At 36.7% G+C, this 20,808-nt stretch overlaps 1 protein-coding gene across 3 annotated transcripts in view; it reads left to right on the forward strand.

Annotated features, from left to right (window-relative positions):
• The window catches only part of LOC127420640 (sterile alpha motif domain-containing protein 12-like), a 161,612-nt gene extending 144,221 nt beyond the window's left edge, over positions 1-17,391 (forward strand). For all 3 annotated transcript variants that reach the window (XM_051663051.1, XM_051663050.1, XM_051663054.1), the window contains exon 5: positions 13,639-17,391. In XM_051663051.1, coding sequence (XP_051519011.1) covers positions 13,639-13,779 — 141 coding nt within the window. In that variant the 3' untranslated portion in view covers positions 13,780-17,391. The remainder of the gene's footprint in view (positions 1-13,638) is intronic.
• The last annotated feature ends 3,417 nt before the right edge of the window (positions 17,392-20,808 follow it).

Below are 20,808 nucleotides of genomic sequence, written 5' to 3' on the forward strand. Positions count from 1 at the left end.
TGAAGGGTGTCAATGATTGTCTTCTGGACAACTGTCAGATCAGCAGTCCTCCCCATGATTGTGTAGCCTAGTGAACCAAACTGAGAGACCATTTTGAAGGCTCAGGAAACCTTTGCAGGTGTTTTGAGTTGATTAGCTGATTGGCATGTCACCATATTCTAATTTTTTGAGATAGTGAATTGGTGGGTTTTTGTTAAATGTGAGCCAAAATCATCACAATTAAAAGAACCAAAGACTTAAACTACTTCAGTCTGTGTGCATTGAATTTATTTAATACATGAGTTTCACAATTTGAGTTGAATTACTGAAATAAATGAACTTTTCCATGACATTCTAATTTATTGAGATGCACCTGTATATATATATATATATATATATATATATGCTGTATATGATCTGATCTGTTATCAAACATTATCATAACATATGATATATTTGATAATACTCTAGTAACATTCTAGGCCCATCCAGTTAAGGGTGTAGACACTATAGTGACCATTTCAATTAATTGATTCAATTGAAATATTTGATATAAATGGACGACATGCTGTATTAAATGTTAGAAAAAAATGTGCTCGGTTTTCCCCACCTCCTTGTGGCCTGCACAACAGAAAACTTTGACATGAGGAAGGACGGAAGGAAAGAGAGATGTGCAGGCATTTGACGTGAGGCGTAACAGAGCAAATGACTACATAAATAGACCCATTTATTTCTCCTCGTACTATACAGCAATTTTGTATTTGTTGCTGGAGATCAGGGCAGAGAGATGTAGAAAACTAATAAGCCTCAGAACAGGACGACCTATTTTCGCCTTTGCAGTGTAAAAGCAAGAATGCATTGAACATAGTGTGCTCACTGTAAATGTGGTAGTCTGTAAATGTTTTTCACTTTCAGGCAGAAACTGCAGAACTATCCAAGGTACAGAGTGACAGATGGGACCTGTGGACTGAAATATATATGTGTGAACTGAACAGCTGCTGCTTTAGGACTTAACTAGTCACGCAGACATAAATTCATCAAACTCATGTCTCTTGAAAATGAACATCAGACTACCATTTTGACGATAATGTGAACACTTTATTAATTCAAAAACAAATGTACTTACCAAACAAGTCAAACCATCCAAAACATAATGAAACACAAAACTAAGTTACAGCTTACTGACAGATAAGAAATAGTTGCCAGTATTCAGTACAACAGCTCTTGCTTTTGTGACATTGCTTAAAAGCATAAATTCATTTTCCACACCCTAATATTATATCAAACCTGTACAACATTCATTCTTCTGTGGAACACAAAAAGAGATGGTAGGCAGAATGACAGCCTCAGATACGATGTGATCTCAGACAGAAATGATGCAATGAAACTAAAAGGTGACCAACAGATTGTCTAGCATCTCCTTTTGTGTTCCAAAGAAAAAAGAAATTAATACTGGTTTGGAACCATATGAAAGAGAGTGAATGATAACAGAATTTTCATTTTTGGGTGAATTATCCCTTTAAAGGAATATTGCTGGTTTAATGCAAGTTAAGCTCAATCAACAACATTTGTGGCATAATGTTGATTACCACAAAATACAATTAAAACTGGATCCTCCTTTTCATAAAAAACAAAATAAAAACAATAAAAATGTGAATGGGACCCATTTTTGGAGGGTTTAAAGGCAGAAATGTGAAGCTTATAATCAGAATCAGAATCAGAATCAGAATGAGCTTGATTGCCAAGTGTTCACACGTACATAATGAATTTTGTTTTGGTGACAGGAGAAACAAGTGCACACAAAACATTACAGTACAGTGAGACACAGAATATAAAACAAGGTAAGAGTATAAATAGACATACAAATAATAGGACATATAACAGAATGTCATATGTACATGTGCAGGTGGTAATGTATGTGCAAGGTAGGGGTATGTACAGTTATTGAATTAAACATGAATTTACACATATTACACATAATATTATAAAACCATATAACTTAATTATTTTGTTTAAACTTGTGTATTATTTGAGCTGTGAAGTTGTTTAAATCACCGTTTACCTGGATTACATTACGTCCTCATGGCAACAGATGTTGTCAAATTGAATATAACTTTACACAGAAAAAGGTTAGTTAGTAAGGGATAATGTACAGTCTGCCAGGAAAAAAACAAAACCTTACAGGGTGATCAGGATCACGACGCAACGCAGAGGGGACTTGTTTTACCTGAAGGGTTTTATTTTGTGATAACAACCGGCTGACTGTACATTATCCCGCTTATTACACAGCTACTCACCAAATAAATAAATACATAGACATTTTATATTTAATTTGTGTTGAAATAATGTAATTACGTGAGAAGAAAGAAAATGCTGGACAGCTGAAATCCACCAGTTTACATCAGATTCTGTTGGTGTTTATTTTGCGAAAATTGCCTTCTGACTTTATTCAGCCTATTACAGGACTACGTGCCAAATAAACAAATAAATGTACATGAAACATTGATTTGTGCTAAAATTATTTAAATATGTGAGAATAAATAAATTACTAAACAGCTGAATTCCACCTCCGGTTTGCATCAGAGTTCTGTTGGTGTTTATTTTGTAATTAATAAACGTCTGACTGCTCATTATGCATCTTATTATAAGACTACTTGCTAAATAAATAAATACACATGAAACATTCATTTGAGTTGAAATAATTTTATTACTGTAGCTTACTTGTAGATTACACAAAGTGATCCGAGAAGCAGGAGCGATGGATCATAATACCCGGATGAGCGGTCTGATACGTGAAGGTGCCATTGTTACAGAGAAATATCAGACCACTTGATGGTGCCATTGACCAATCAGAATCGAGTATTCCAGAGAGCAGTGTAATAAGTGATTTTATCACACTGAAATCATGTTAGTGTGCATATTGTTTACGTTTTATGGCTATACTTTTGAAACGGTGACTATTTTAGGATATACGATTGGCCCCATTCATTTCTATTGTAAATGCCAGGCTGTAACCCAGTTTTTCTGTTGTTGTTGTTTTGCTTTGTTTTTTGTTTTGTTTTTTGTTTATTTGTTTGTTTAAGAAAAGGAGCTACAACTCGAAATTAATTCTTGTGGTAATCAACATTATGCCACAAATGGTGTTGAAATGGTGTTTAACTTGTTTTGAATCCTGAATATTCCTTCAATTACCCGACCTGTCACACTAAAATGCACTAATCTTTGGCACAGTCTCAGATCTGTTCAAATGGGGAAGTAAGGAACTACAGTAATCTTACTTCAGAGTTTCTGAGCATTGCCTCTGGTCATTTGCCGAAATAGAAGACGTGCACGTCAGAGCCACCGTAGAATCTTTCCAGTCATCCAATAAGAACTCACCTCAGAGGAGCTGTCAGTTTTTGGTGGAGTTGAAAGAGCTCAGGGTTGTGTTAGGCAAGGAGGATGCTAGTGTTGAGGCAGACAGAGGTTGTGCTCTGATTCAATAACAGTGGTAAGAACTCATTATGAATGCATAGGTAGCCTCCAGCCTCTGTTTCTCTTGAGCCTTCCAGGATTCCCAGCACGCCCTTTTTCTTTTCTTATTCTCACTTACTCCCATTCTCTCCTCTCTATTCTACACCATTCTCATGGCCGCTCATCTGTGATGTATTTGAATCTGATCTATCGTTTCAGCTGAGGGTGAGAGGAACTGATGTCAAGCAGAGAGACAGGAAAAGATCTAATGTTGTAGTCTTTCCCTTTGATTAAAGGAGTAGTTCACCCAAAAATGATAATTCTCTCATCATTAACTCACCCTTATGTTATCTCAGACTTGTATGGCTTTCTTTATTCCAAAGATACACAAAGATATTTTGATCGAGATATGATGTCTGTTTGTCCATACAATGCTAGTGAATTGTGACCAAATTTTCAAGCTCCAAAAAGGACATAAAGGCAGCATGAAGGTAATCCATAAGACTCCAGTGGTTTAATTAATGTGACTCCTTTTTCACTAAATCTTGACATCAGCAGTCTCCTTGGTGGTCACGATTTCAAGCTCGATTAAACCATCTAGCGCTCTGCGCGTGCTTCAAGCATTAGGAAGTGCAGTCAAGCTTGAAATCATAATCTCAGTTTGTTTGATCGAGTTACTTACATTTCAGACAAAATGTGGACATTTCATTTGTATTTTTTCTGCCAACAAAAATAGTTCCAAAAGAAGCCAAAGCATTAAGCTTGGCATTTCGCCATGCAACACACGGACTAGAACCGAGTTTGTAGGTTGGAGCGACAGCAATTTTTGCTCCCCGCACAAAACATTCTGTAATCACTTCACTCGAGCTCCATTCCGGGTTTTCTGTTTCGTAGAACTAACTGTTGTATAATGTGATTTTGCACACATACGAACTACAGGGATGCAGGTTTTACATCCAGAGCCCAGCGGCATGAGCAAATCTCATTGTTTCAGAGGTGCTCTGCATGGATAGATGGAGAATGGAGTGGTTTCTCAGAACTGTTCTCCCGCTGTCACACTTCAGCCTGTGATAATTAATCAGAGAAAAGAGAATGAATCAAACGGACTGAAAAGAGGAATGAATCATTTGAAGCTTTTCTAAATTCGATTTTTCTCAGCTCTTGTTCTGTCTGGCTGGGACTGCGCTGTTCCATCGAAATGGTGAGACAGTGTTATCAATCCAGTCTCAGACATCTAGTGCCAAGGATGACACTGTCTTATACAGGTGCTGGTCATATAATTAGAATATCATCAAAAAGTTTATTTATTTCACTAATTCCATTCAAAAAGTGAAACTTGTATATTATATTCATTCATTACACACAGACTGATATATTTAAAATGTTTATTTCTTTTAATTTTGATGATTATAACTGACAACTAAGGAAAATCCCAAATTCAGTATCTCAGAAAATTGGAATATTACTTAAGACCAATACAAAGAAAGGATTTTTAGAAATCTTGGCCAACTGAAAAGTATGAACATGAAAAGTATGAGCATGTACAGCACTCAATACTTAGTTGGGGCTCCTTTTGCCTGAATTACTGCAGCAATGCGGCGTGGCATGGAGTCGATCAGTCTGTGGCATTGCTCAGGTGTTATGAGAGCCCAGGTTGCTCTGATAGTGGCCTTCAGCTCTTCTGCATTGTTGGGTCTGGCATATCGCATCTTCCTCTTCACAATACCCCATAGATTTTCTATGGGGTTAAGGTCAGGCGAGTTTGCTGGCCAATTAAGAACAGGGATACCATGGTCCTTAAACCAGATACTGGTTGCTTTGGCACTGTGTGCAGGTGCCAAGTCCTGTTGGAAAATGAAATCTGCATCTCCATAAAGTTGGTCAGCAGCAGGAAGCATGAAGTGCTCTAAAACTTCCTGGTATACGGCTGCGTTGACCTTGGACCTCAGAAAACACAGTGGACCAACACCAGCAGATGACATGGCACCCCAAACCATCACTGACTGTGGAAACTTTACACTGGACCTCAAGCAACGTGGATTGTGTGCCTCTCCTCTCTTCCTCCAGACTCTGGGACCCTGATTTCCAAAGGAAATGCAAAATTTACTTTCATCAGAGAACATAACTTTGGACCACTCAGCAGCAGTCCAGTCCTTTTTGTCTTTAGCCCAGGCGAGACGCTTCAGACGCTGTCTGTTGTTCAAGAGTGGCTTGACACAAGGAATGCGACAGCTGAAACCCATGTCTTGCATACGTCTGTGCGTAGTGGTTCTCCCCCACATTTTTGAATGGGTTTTGTTTCACAATCCTCTCCAGGGTGCGGTTATCCCGATTGCTTGTACACTTTTTTCTACCACATCTTTTCCTTCCCTTCGCCTCTCTATTAATGTGCTTGGACACAGAGCTCTGTGAACAGCCAGCCTCTTTTGCAATGACCTTTTGTGTCTTGCCCTCCTTGTGCAACGTGTCAATGGTCGTCTTTTGGACAACTGTCAAGTCAGCAGTCTTCCCCATGATTGTGTAGCATACAGAACTAGACTGAGAGACCATTTAAAGGCCTTTGCAGGTGTTTTGAGTTAATTAGCCGATTAGAGTGTGGCACCAGGTGTCTTCAATATTGAACCTTTTCACAATATTCTAATTTTCTGAGATACTGAATTTGGGATTTTCCTTAGTTGTCAGTTATAATCATCAAAATTAAAAGAAATAAACATTTGAAATATATCAGTCTGTGTGTAAGGAATGAATATAATATACAAGTTTCACTTTTTGAATGGAATTAGTGAAATAAATCAACTTTTTGATGATATTCTAATTATATGACCATCACCTGTACAACCCGGTCTCATGGAATGAACATTACTCTATATACATTTTTGTAAACTGACTTTTACGTGCCGCTTTCTACGTTTTGCTGCAGTTTCCTGGTGAAATGAACACTAGAGGCACTACAACAACTGTGTGGTTTAATCATTGTCACACAAATTACGAGTACAATTGTTGATTTTGTTTTAATAAAAATGTATTTTTCATTCTGTTACTCATAAAACACTTTAACGCATGATTTGAAAAACTAAAAATGTTTATACTTGTATTACAGACCCACCTACATATACACACTTATTCCAATATCAGTAATTTGCTAGGTAGCTCACCTGATAAAGCATTGGACTTAGGGCTTGTCAACCGCGGTTCAAGTCCAGCCAATGATGCACGAAAGTGAAAGTGGCATAGATGCGACACAAAATAAGGTGGTTGCTTCAGTTAATGTGTGTTTTCTTTTTTTTTATTTTGAATTTTTATTTTAAAATACCATCGGTTAGGGTTAGGTGTTGGTTAAGGGTAAGGATGTCTGTTTTGTTAAAATCTCATTTATCTTTTCAGACACTGTTGATTAGATTTTTTCAGACACTGCTGGTTAGCTTTAGGGTAAAGTTTTAGGTTACAGAGGTACATTTTACTTATTACAACCTCCATCTAAAATTCACCTTACAACCTCATTTCACTCAGTTTTGGTGCCCCCACTGGACATTTCACTTGAAAACTGCAGCCAAACGTGTAATGAAGCACGTAATTTCAGTTTTGTAAAAAAGTTGCAATGCTCATGTAAATTTCATGAGACCAGGCTGGTCTTTTTCAGCAGGTGGAACACAACAGAATGTCTTTGACACTTTTAAGACTACATCATCTAGAATTACATATAGCATTCCTTACAAGATACAAGATACGGTGGTGCTACTATGGTACTGTGTTGTTATGAAATGGATAAAATGGAACTTTGATATTTACTATGGTACCCAGTGATTACCATATTCAAATACTAAGGCATTTACATGGTACTCCAAGATAATTCAAAGAACATCATGGAATTACCATGGTACAATCATGATATGTATGCAAAAAAAAAAAAAAACATGCCACTAGCATGGGACCATGTCCAAAAAACCATGGTGGTGCAATGATCAGATGCATCAAAGTAATACCATGGTACTTTGATATACCATGGCACTGAATAATTATACTGTATATACAAATACCATGGTATTTACATGCTACTACAAGGTACTTTAAAGAATATAATTGAGTTACCATGGTACTTGTTTAAAGACTATATTACAACCACGGTTTGTATCCAAAAGGCATGGCATTACCATGGTAGCATGTCCAAAAAAAACAAAAAAAAACATGGCATTATCACGGTAACATTTTTAAAAAACCATGGCATTACCATGGTACCATATCCCAAAAAAAATGGCATTATCATGGTCCCATGTCTAAGAACCACGGCGTTATCATGTTGCCATTTCCAAAAAACAAACTATAGTTTTACCATGGTGTTTGTCCAAAAACCATGATACTGCCATGGAACATATTGCTATATTTAAAATCATTAGTTCTATCATTTTGTTGGTCTTAGAGCAGCACCTATTGGCTGGAAAGATTGCCCAGATGATTGTATTTGTGTGTGTCTGGTTGTAAGTCTAAATATGTACCTGTCTCTGTGTATAGCATGTCAGCACTTATCCTGGCAAATTGAAGGAAAATTCCTGACCTTGATTCGCAACAAACAAAAACAAAAAGCAGGCGGCTATATCGTTCAGCTGAAGCTCTAGAGCCACCTCCCACTACTTCCCACCCTCCCCCTACTCACTGACAGCAGCAGCGCATGCGGCTGTTTGGGATGGAGAGCCTGCGTACACTAGTTTGACAGCTTGTCAGTCTACCCCATGATAATGAATTTCAAAAACTAGATATGCTTTCTGTAGCCAGAAGCCCATGTATGTTCTTGGACTGTTTGTGCTCTAACAGGGTCCTCTCTAGGAGATAATGTAGTGTGCGTTTGTGTGATTGTGGTGTGTGTGTGTATTGATTTTTAGTACAAGCAATAACACAACTGTGATTCATACATTACAGGGTATTTTATGGTGGATTCATGCTGTAATGTGACCATCTGACCAGATTTCGGCTGTAGAATGTCATACATGTCACTTGTCAGTTAAATTGTGGCAGGTGTCGCACTTTGCTTTAGGCACTCTCTCTCTCTACCTTTATCTCTCTCTCCTAAAGGTCAGATGAGTTAGATATTCTGAGAGCTTCTATGCTACTGAATTCTGAGATAGCTTTTCTGCTGTAGATTCACCACTGTAACCACAATTTTTATGTACTTTTTTCTCTCCCTACTTTTGCCCTTCCACTACCTCTTCTCCTTTTTGGTATATTTAATTGTACGTTTTTTCCCATTTGGACTCTTATTGGTAAATAACAACAGTTCATCCATTTGTTTCTACACATGTATATTGTGTTCAATGGAACCCATTTGTTTCCTCCACTGTGTGCCTCCCAATTCATTTCCCTCTCTCCCCAGAGGAAAATTTCATTGCTCAGGAGACCTTAATGGAGTTCTCAGTTATGTTTTAATGAAGTATCAACATCATTTCAAATGTTTCCCATAAAATACCTTTGGAGAAATAAAAATAGAAACAAATGAAATGGACGCACTTAATATGAATTTTCTTTTTTTTTATATTTATAATTGTATTGATTTATGATTTAATAAAAGACAAAAATACAAAACAACAACAACAACAAAAAAACATATCAAAAATATACAAAAAAATCAGACACATACAGTTGAATTCAGAAGTATACATATGCTTATGTTGAAGTCATTAAAACTCATTTTTTAACCACTCCACAGATTTAATATTAGCAAACTATAGTTTGGGCAAGTCGTTTAGGACATCTACTTTATGCATGACATGAGTAATTTTCCAACAATTGTTTACAGACAGGTTGTTTTACTTTTAATTGACTATATCACAATTCCAGTGGGTCAGAAGTTTACAAACATTAAGTTAACTGTGCCTTTAAGCAGCTTGGAAAATTCCAGAAAATTATGTCAAGTAGACAATTAACCAATTAGCTTCTGATAGGAGGTGTACTGAATTGGAGGTGTACCAGTGGATGTATTTGAAGGCCTACCTTCAAACTCAGTGGCTCTCTGCTTGACATCATGGGAAAATTAAAAGAAATCAGCCAAGACCTCAGAAAAAAATTGTGAACCTCCACTAGTCTGGTTCATCCTTGGGAGCAATTTCCAAATGCCTGAAGGTACCATGTTCATCTGTACAAACAATAGTACGCAAGTATAAACGGCATGGGACCATGCAGTCATCATACCGCTCAGGAACGAGATGCATTCTGTCTCCTAGAGATGAACGTGGTTTGGTGCAAAAAGTGCAAATCAATCCCAGAACAACAGCAAAGGACCTTGTGAAGATGCTGGAGGAAACAGGTAGACAAGTATCTATATCCACAGTAAAACGAGTCCTATAATGACATAACCTGAAAGGCTGCTCAGCAAGGAAGAAGCCACTGCTCCAAAACTGCCATAAAAAAGCCAGACTACAGTTTGCAAGTGCACATGGGGACAAAGATCATACATTTGAAGAAATGTCCTCTGGTCTGATGAAACAAAAATTGAACTGTTTGGCCATAATGACCATCATTATGTTTGGAGGATAAAGGGTGAGGCATGCAAGCTGAATCCATCCCAACCATGAAGCATGGGGGTGGCAGCATCATGTTGTAGGAGTGCTTTGTTGCAGGAGGGACTGGTGCACTTCACAAAATAGATGGCATCATGAGGAAGGAAAATGATGTAGATATATTGAAGCAACATCTCAAGACATCAGCCAGGAAGTTAAAGCTCAGTCACAAATGTGTCTTTCAAATGGACAATGACCCCAAGCATACCTCCATACCTGGCAAAATGACTTAAGGACAACAAAGTCAAGGTACTGGAATGGCTATCACAAAACCCTGACCTCAATCCGATTTTTGTGGGCAGAACTGAAAAAGCATGTGCGAGCAAAGAGGACTACAAACCTGACTCAGTTACACCAGTTCTGTCTGGAGGAATGGGCCAAAATTCCAGCAACTTACTGTGAGAAGCTTGTGGAAGGCTACCCAAAATGTTTGACCCAAGTTAAACAATATAAAGGCAATGCTACCAAATACTAACAAAGTGTATGTAAACTTCTGACCCACTGGGAATGTGATGAAAGAAATAAAAGCTGAAATAAATCATTCTCTCTGCTATTATTCTGACATTTCACATTCTTAAAATAAAGTAGTGATTCTAACTGACCTAAGACAGGGAATTTTTTCTATGATTAAATGTCAGGAATTGTGAAAAACAGAGTTTAAATGTATTTGGCTAATTTGTATGTAAACTTCTGACATCAACTGTACATCTGCAGGAAATGATATGCACCTTATAGGAAATCAGTTTCGTATATCCATTGTGGTGATAATCCAATAAAGCTGGCCAGATTTCTTTACCAATTTTAGACATGAAAGGGCCTCATCTCTTTAAGAAGGTGTTATAATCATAATTTTTCTAATAAATCAATTCTTCATACGATGCAATTTTTGTAAATTCCCCAACCATTCATCAAAATAAATATTTCTTACAGATTTCCAGTATCTAAGTATTATTCTACAACCTGTTAACAAAGTCAGTCTACACCATTTAATTTGATCCTTATTCACATCTAATATCTCTGGTAAAATACCCAATAAACAGAGAGATGGACTTCCATTAAGTTTTTCAACAAGCACATCACTCAGAAATGTTATAATATGTAACCAAAATGTTCTTACATTTGAACATTCGTAGAACATGTGTACATATGTTCCCTTATAAGAACTACACCTCAAGCATTTATCAGTATCTTTTAATTTTAGTGTAGCCATTTTACAAGGTGTCCAGTACACTCTATTAAATATGTTGTCACTGATTAATCGAGTCTGCATTTCTCGAGAGTTTTTATACCATGAGCCAATTACCTCTTGCCAAGTCTCTTGTGCCATCTCTTTAAACCTATAAAATTAGGTGGGTGTGACCGCCTTAATAAAGAGTAGAACTGGGATGCTCTGAACTTTTTTTTAAACAACACGTTTGAAACCACTCCTGGATATAATTTTTAGAAGTTACAGGCATTTTTCTTAAGGTACTTACAATACAGCTCCTTAATTGAAGATACTTCCAGAAATCTGTCCTAGTAAGGTTAAAATTAGTCACCAGATGTTCGAAAGAACTAAATTGATCCCCCCCTTTAACACATCCACAATATCAATTATTCCAGCCTTAATCAATTCCACCCAATGAAGAGACTTCTTTCCAATTTGTAATAACTTAATATTTCAAATAGAGCATCTGCCTGTAAAATTTGGATTAGATTTTATTATCTGATGTGTGGTTTTCCAACTTTCATTTGCAAATGCTAACACAGGATTCTTAAGGGGTATCTCATGTCTGAGTAATAAAAGCATGGAGAGGATATGGTTTTGTGAGTTCCTCTTTGATATTAACCCAAGCTGGTGCTTGGTCCAAGGGCAGCTGTGTTTTAGATAATTGAGCCAGGGAGAAAGAGTAATGATACCAATTCACCCTTGGTAAACTAAGGCCCCCATCCTTGCAAGCTGCATATAGCTTGGTACCATTAAGAAGTGTTTTTTTTTGCTTAACCACATAAAATGTTTTACTATTTTCTGAAGTCTCTTCACTAAATTGGGTGGAAACGACAGTGGTAGTGATTGAGTAACATAATTAATTTGAGTTATGGTTATCATTTTCATTATGTTTATCTTACCCATTAATGAGAACCCTAATTTAGACCAATTCAAAAATGTACTCTCAATCTTTTGTATAATGGGGAGCAAACTTACTGTCTTAATATTATCTAAACTTGGTGTCAATTTAATTCCTTAAGACAATCCTAAAGGGCGCCACTGGAATTGCCATCCTTGTCTAATACTAGAAGGACAAATCTTGATAGCAGCATTGCCTCTGACTTCATCCAATTAATTTTATATCCTGAGATAGAGGAAAAAGTGTTCATCGGTGTTAATACATGGGGTACAGCTATAGCAGAATTAGTTGTTAAAAGTAAGATATCATCAGCATACATTAGTAATTTATGTTCAGTCCATCCAGCTTTAATACCACAAATATTATTCTGGCCAATTGCAATAACTAGTGGTGCCAACGCAAGAGCAAAAATAAGAGGGGAGAAGGAACACCCCTGCCTAGTTCCTCTGTAAAGAGGAAATGGATCAGATGTTATTCCATTAGTCATTACTGAGGCTTTTGGACCAAAATATAATAATTTGACCCACCCAATAAAAAACTGTCCAAGCTCAAACCTTTCCAGCCTTTTAAACAAATACTGCCATTCAACCCTATCAAATGCCTCATCCGCGTCAAGGAAGAAGGCCACATTGGGTATCGTACTAGTCCTAGTCTGCCACATTAAATGGGGTAATCTACAAACATTATCCGCTGAAGTTCTATTTTTAATAAAACCTACTTGGTCTGAATGTATTAGTATAGGTTAAAGTTTTTCGAGCCGAGTTGCCAACACCTTAGATAAGATTTTCGTATCCGTGTTTATTAATGAGATGGGACGGTAACTTCCGCAAACTTGAACCTCCTCCACTGTGATATCCCTACCCACATTTATTTGATCCTCTTCTGATAATGAAGGTATATTAAGCTGGATTAAGTTTCTGATATTTAGAGATTTATACAGTTTCTTGTAAAATGTGCCAAATGCTTTATTAATTTCCACTGCTTCCATAATTAAGATTCCATCTTCATTTAAAACTGCTGGTAATAATGTCCATGTATGCTCTTGTCTCACTCTCTGAACTAATATTTTCCCTGCTCTCTCTCCCTATTCATAATATTTCTGTCTGCAACAAAGCAAAGCAAATTCAGCCTTCTTCTGTAAAATTGAATTATATTCAAGTTTGAACTTTTGAAGTTCATCGATTTCAGTGGGTCATAATTTACAAACAGAGATCTCTCCAATTGTTCTATACTTATCTCTAATTCTACTAATTGAATAGCAGCATGTTTCTTTAAGTATGATGAAAATTGTATTAAATGTCCCCTCAAGCATGCTTTAAATGCCTCCCATTCTACCATTGGGTTAGAAGTTGACCAATCGTTATACTGCCAATAATCAGTAATTTCTTTAGCAATATATGCACAGGATTATTCCTTTTGTAATAAGGATATATTCATTCCCCAGCGAGGTGCCCTAACCCCTCCCCTCTGATTTCCTGTTAAGCTTATAATTAATTAAAAAAAATTATCTTCCTCATTTTGGCTTCTCTCTTTTCTCTTTTTCTCTGCAGCCTCTCTGGAGAGTTCACCATAACCTGAGAAGTCCTGGAAACCCTCCGTTCCCCTGTTCACCTTCTCCGATGTCCACAGCACACTCCAGACTCTTCGCCCCTGCAGTCGCCCTTCAAGTCACTTCTCTCAAAACTCCATAACCAGTTGTCAAACAGGTCTAGCCCACCGCTGAACAAAAACAATCCTAGAATGGATCCAACTTTTCTTCACTGCTCTTTTCTGCATATCAAATCGACCCTTCAAGAATTACATGGACTACTGATGTTCTTGATTGGACGAAGTGAAAGACTTGCTGCTGAATTTTCATTGTATGGACGTAATCTCCAGAAGTGTAGCACTTTAAACTTTCTTAGTTCAATTTTTAATCTATCTATCTATCTATCTATCTATCTATCTATCTATCTATCTATCATCTTGTTTGTTATCTCTGTTGTTTGCTGTCTGTCTCAACACACACTAATTGAAGTGCAGCATAAGGATTCCGCCCTTTGCACGTCTGAATATTACTTGTTTCTAATCATTATATCTCTTAGTATAATGTACACCATCTGGTTAGCTTGCTTGGTGAGTTGTCTCTTTGTCTCTATCTGTCCCCGAGCTTGAATTCCCTTGTCATCCTTCAAAAGTAGAGCCCATTATTACGTATCCCTTAACATGAACTGCACTGTGACTGTGACCAGGCCTCTACAAAAGACAAGCCTGCCCTTCCACAGGGAGGTATGCTCTACCCCTAAATCCTTTTCATTACTGGACCAAATGCATTATACCCTCATCTCTTGATCTGGAGTCAATCTGGGGGTTCGACTTGTGGTGAAATTAAATTAGAAGACCGGATGAACAGCTAAGCTTGAAGCTGTGAAACCGCAAAGCATCAAAAATAGGAGAAGATTCTTCCTTTTCAGAAAAGAAAGCAGAAGGAGAAAAGCAGATGATATGCCACACCGAAGATCACCCTGTCTCATCCTGCTGTTGTAAAAAGAGGAAATGTATTTTTAGGTATGAAATTACATTATAGAAAGAGTGTATAAAAGAAAAGGAGCATTACTTTTGAGGAGAAAAGAATGCAAGATGCCTGTCAGTAGCCTTGAACTTTCCAATCACTGTATCTTTTTCAGATCCACACAAAGGCATCACTGTTAATATGACATGGCCATTCACTGTTACCTTTTTAACTCTGAAGCACATTGAAGTACTGAATCAAATTAACTGTGTCTATGTTCTCTTTGATCATTGTCACCTTTGTATCAAACCTACATTAGTTACAAGAGCCTCAAGCATCAACAAGGAGAGTTACCACAATTGTAGCATGACATTGCAATATCACACATCTACCACAAAGGCGCCAACATAGTAGCCAACAAAGGACCATGACAGTGCAGACCGGCCATTGATTAACTAGGGTGGCTCCAGTTGTTTTGAGGGCTACAGTAATAGGTTACATGCTGCTGTTCATGGCATCTGGCCATGCTGTATGATGAAAGGTTTGCCTTACAAGATGCTTTAGATTGGAATCAGATCTGAAAATTGAGTGTTATCGATTAGACCTTGTCTATTAGATCTCGTATTGGCTCTTGTCTGGCTCACAGGATGGAGTCAATACGGAAAATCTGGGGAAAAGCATGTTCCAATTAAAAAAACTAGCTGCCATTTCATGCCTTTGTGGGGCCTTGGTGGTTTTTTATCACCTAGAGGGCTTAACGGCAGTAGCTTTTGATGACCGAAGGAACTTGTGAAAGGCTGAGAGGGTGAAAATAGAAATGGTCATTGGTTTTATAGCTGCTAAACTAGTATCAATCTAACTGTACTGAGAATTTAGGTTTGTTTGGTACTTTAGAAAGAGACTTTAGATGGAAATAGCATTTTTGCTGTTATCATAATTTGATGTTTGCCTAAAAAGGGTTCATCTTGTATTGATAATTTTGATGAGCCATATTTGGGAGTACATAAATTAAATTAGCTATGTCTAAATGGCATTGAATGAGAGTTTGTTTCAGTTCTCGTCATGGAGATTAGATTATTAGATGTTGATGCCGAGATATTAACCCAAGAGGGGTTTGTTTTTTTATTTGAACTTTATGAGACCATCACACAGTACATTAACCTTGGAGTTCAATTCAATCTAAATTGCTCAGCTAAAACTGAATAGCAACATATTGTCGATTCATACTCTTAGTTCGCCTTAAGTCATTTTTGTTATTTTCTAAGAAAAGTGCATAGATGTTATAGGATTATTACATTTTTTAATTATATAATTTTATAGCATATACTACAATATAACTGTGCAATATACTAAAACTGTAAAAAAATATATTATAATTTAAATTATCACATAAAAAAAAGATGTTAACACTTCACAATAAGGTTCTGTACGTTAACATTAGTTAATGCACTAGGTGTCGTGAACTAAATATTGACCATTTTTAGAGCATTTATTCATCTTGGTTAATGTTAATTAAAATACTATTATTCTTTGTTTGTTTATGTTAGTTCATTTTTCATTAACTAATGTTAACGTATACAACTTTTAATGTGAAAAAAGTATTAGCATATGTAGAAATTAACAAGAACCAAGAAAAATAAATGCTGTAAAAGTATTGTTCATTATTAGTTCATGCTAATTATTGCATTAACTAATGTTAGGGAATAAAACCTTATTGTAAATTGTTACCAAAAAGATGTATAGATGTTACATATTGAAAAATATATAATTTCTGTGATACACCATGTCAGGGTGGAAAGAAACAATGATTCTCATGAGAGTCTTCAGATTTAAACTTAAAATAATAAAAGCAAAATATCACCCACAATGAGCAGCAGAAAGAGGCAAACACAAAGAATTTGGCCCTTCAGATATTCTCAATTTCTATTACTTACTGTACATAAACCACAAAAATGTCCACACTGTTAACAAGATGTTCTTTGATCTTCAAGAGGCTAGACCTTGAAATATAAACAGGCAAATAAAGCATAATTAATGCACAATTGTACAAAGATAATTAATGATTGGCCATGAGAGATACTCTACTCAAGGTTTTTCTCCTCCCTGTCTGTGAGTTTTGCCTTGAAATTAAATTAGGCTCCAAAACTTCTTTGCAAAAGAGAATAAGAATACTGATGTTAAATACGCTTCTGTCTGCCAATGTAGTTGTATTCGACATAATGTAGAAACTTGTGTTAGATTGGCATTCTTACCCTAGAAGGTTGTACATTTGACTTTATAGCTGAGGTATTGAGTTTAGAGATATGAATTATTGATGTCTACACTTGTACTGATGTTCTTCATGTCAGTTCATTTTATCTGTAGAAGAACAGAGAATACTGGAGCTCTGGGCACCACTATTGAACAAAAATAAATTTAGCCTCACTCAAGAACTGCACAAAGTATTCATGGACACGCTACATATCAGTACATGTACAATAAACATTATTCATAAACAGATGCATACAGACATACTGAGGATATTTATTTCCCTGCTTACACATATGCTATACTGATGCATTCATACAAACACTTATATAAATGCATAAAGCTAAATCTAAACAATGTCTATTGATATTACTTTACACCCTTACAACACAATGCAAGCATGTTTTTATTATTATTATTATTATTATTATTATTAACGTTGATATTAATTTCTGATGTCTTGTATTAGGCAGGCATGCAGACCAAACTATTAGAGCCCTTTCTTTTCCTCTATCTCCATATTGCGTGCCTAATCATTAATATTCATGAATATGTTAATATTCTAATAAACATATTAAAATAACAAGCACATTCTTTGTGTCTCATTGAACCCAAACACCATGCTATTCAGATGCTTATCTAATGGAGGAGGTGAGCTGTGGCCTTTATATTAGGTGATCATGTGTGATAGGTTCTTCCATTTAAATCAGAGTTTCTCAACCTTTTTTGGACTGCAACCAATTTTGTAGGTGAAACCGAGCTCCCATCCCATCCCCACCCTTGTAACAGAATTGAGCGTATATTTTTGGATCTCAAAGGCATAATTCCATAACTTGGAATAACAACACATTTTTTAACTATTCTACTCTTTAGTCAATAGTATTTTTATAGACTCTGTAACAAGAACTACTACAACTCATTTGGGCACGCCTTCATTTGCACTCACCCTTTATTATAAGAGAGCGCCATTTATGTTTCTCACTGCAGCTCATCAAAGGTTGACATTGTTGAAAGAGCAAATATCATCTCTGCTGCTCTACTAAATTGTATCGGTATTTGGTTTTGATGCAAACAGTTCTACTTCATTCAAAGATGCGCTAGCAAACAGTACCAGCATTTTTAGGGTGGTCAGTGACACTACATATTCATCTTTTGAATTTTCATTGGGTTGAGTTTATAGTTACACATGTCATGTTGTAGCCTGCATTTCATGTATCATTTCAAGCACAAGAAGCTGCTGTTTTATATTGCCTGCAGCTATAAAACAAATATGCTTGGAAAAAAATAAAATAATTAAATGTACCATAAACAAGATACATCTCTGAGGGCTTCCAAGGTTGAGAATCTCTTAAATGGTTGAATTTAAGATTTCAAACATAATACATTGCATAACAATATATTCTTGTTCAGTATTTTTGTCTTGTTTTCCATTAAAAATAGCTACACATCCCTTAAACAAGATGTATATACTTGATATTATGAGATACGGATAGTTCACCCAAAAATGAAAATTCTCTCGTAATTTACTCACCATCCTGGCATCCCAGATGTGGATGACTTTCTTTATTCAGTAGAACACAAATTAAGATTTTTGAAGAATATTTCAGCTCTGTAGGTCCATTTAATGCAAGTGAATGAGTGCCAATTTTTTTAAGCTCCAAAATCCACATAAAGAGAGCACAAAGGTCATCAATATGACTCCAGTGGTTAAATCCATGTGTTCAGACGCGATATGATAGGTGTGGGTGAGAAACAGATTAATATTTAAGTCCTTTTTTTATCATAAATTCTCCTCCCTGCCCAGTAGGGGGCAATATGCATGAAGAATGTGAATCACCAAAAACAGAAGGAGAAAGTGAAGGAAAAAGGACTTTAATATTTATCTGTTTCTCACCCACACCTATTATATTGCTTCAGAAGATATGGATTTAACCACCAGAGTCGTCTGGAGTACTTTTATGTTGCCCTATTTTGGAGCTTTAAAATTTTGGCACCCATTCACTTGAATTGTGAGAACCTACAGAGCTGAGATATTCTTACAAAAAAATGTGTGTTTGTGTTCAGCAGAAGAAAGAAAGTTACACACATCTGGGATAGCATGAGGGTGAGTAAATGATGAGAGAATTTTTATTCCTTTAAGTCTTGTTTTTAGAGAACTCTAAAATTTGGTGAGGTTTGTGTTTTTTCAGTGTTTCAAGACATTCTCCTATATTTAAGCCATTCGTAGACTGATTTTCTTGAAAACTGTAAAACTGTGTCTCTGTGGTGCTATGAAAAATTGCTCTGTTTGTTATGAGCGGCATATCCATCCCAGTTCGGTGGCGCAGAAATGACACACTTCAGCTTTAAAATCTTATGTAATTTTTCTTCTCATGTAATTGTATCTTGCTTTAAGGCTTTTTAGACAAGAATGTTTAGATGTTATTGTTGAAAGACAAGTCAAAAATACTGAGTAAGAAAAAAAATTTTTGCAGTAGAGAAGGGCAGCTAGGAAGAATGGATGGCAAAAATAGTGTACTTCTTTTAGATGGTTTGAAAGAGCAGAACAACCAATCAAATGGATGTCAGCGCTCCGCTGTGTTTGAAACACTGCCTGGTTTCACTACCACATTCATCTAGATTGATATTGACTGGGGTATGTCTTACACACACATATACACTGATCAGCCACAACATTAAAACCACCTGCCTAATATTGTGTAGGTCCCTCTCGTGCCGCCAAATCAGCGCCAACCCGCATTTCAGAATAAGATTCTGAGATGATATTCTTCTCACCACAATTGTACAGAGCGATTATCTGAGTTACCGTAGACTTTGTCAGTTCATTTGAACAGAAATACTTATTTGGACCGTCGCATGATTGTTGGTGCCAGATGAGCTGGTTTGAGTATTTCTGTAACTGGGATTTTCACACACAACAGTCTCTAGAATTTACTCCGAATGGTGCCAAAAACAAAAAACATCCATTAAGCAGAAGTTCTGTGGATGGAAATACCTTGTTGATGAGAGAGGTCAAGAGAGAATGGCCAGACTGGTTCAAACTGACAAAGTCTGCGGTAACTCAGAAACAACAGCTCTGTACAATTGTGGTGAGAAGAATATTCTGAGATGCGGGTTGGCGCTCTTTTGGCGGCACAAGGGGACCTACACAATATTAGGCAGGTAATTTTATATATACTATATATATATATATATATATATATATATATATATATATATATATATATACACACACACACACACACACACACACACACTTTGTTGTTCTCTTGCTGACGGAGAGGATTCAGGGTACCTGGTGGGAGAGAGTGAGAGATGAACAGACGGTGGGATATGACAGCACATCTCTCCACCTCAATCCCTCGGTACTCTCCAGTGACTCCACCACAGACATTCTCAGCACTTTGCAGCTCTTTCTTTCACCCATTCTCTCTCTCCTCCTTTGAACTTTTTCCTCATATTCTTGACTGCATTTGCACTTGCTATCTCCTCATATCTGTCTCTGAGCTGTTTCCATATCTATCTATATATAATCCCTCGCTCTGCTCCCCAGTACCTGCATGTACCTTTCCTCAATCGGACTGTCTATCTCACGATTATTAAAATTCAGCAGTATTGCCATCTTTCTGTGTATCTATAAATATACTGTATACTCAAATATTATGTGTCAGTCTTCACTCTCCACCACAATAGCACAGCATATAGAGGCTATGTATTTGAGTTTGAGCTTTCTGGGCAGCTACATATCAGCATCGCTCCAGGCAGCGACACACACACATATAACCACAAGGACAGGTGGAATAATAATCGACACATGCCATTAATGATAGCCTGTTACTAGAGAGGATTAAAGGTTTGGTTCAGACCGCACACATATTCAGTGTGATTTTCAAATCTAATCTGTAGGACTGACTGAATGCACTGTTATGTTGCAAATTGTTTGTTTGGCCATAAGGTCAATTTCTGAAAACTGTATCGGTTG

This window comes from Myxocyprinus asiaticus, chromosome 30, assembly GCF_019703515.2.
Source record: "Myxocyprinus asiaticus isolate MX2 ecotype Aquarium Trade chromosome 30, UBuf_Myxa_2, whole genome shotgun sequence".
In the NCBI taxonomy this organism is placed as follows: Eukaryota; Metazoa; Chordata; class Actinopteri; order Cypriniformes; family Catostomidae; genus Myxocyprinus; species Myxocyprinus asiaticus.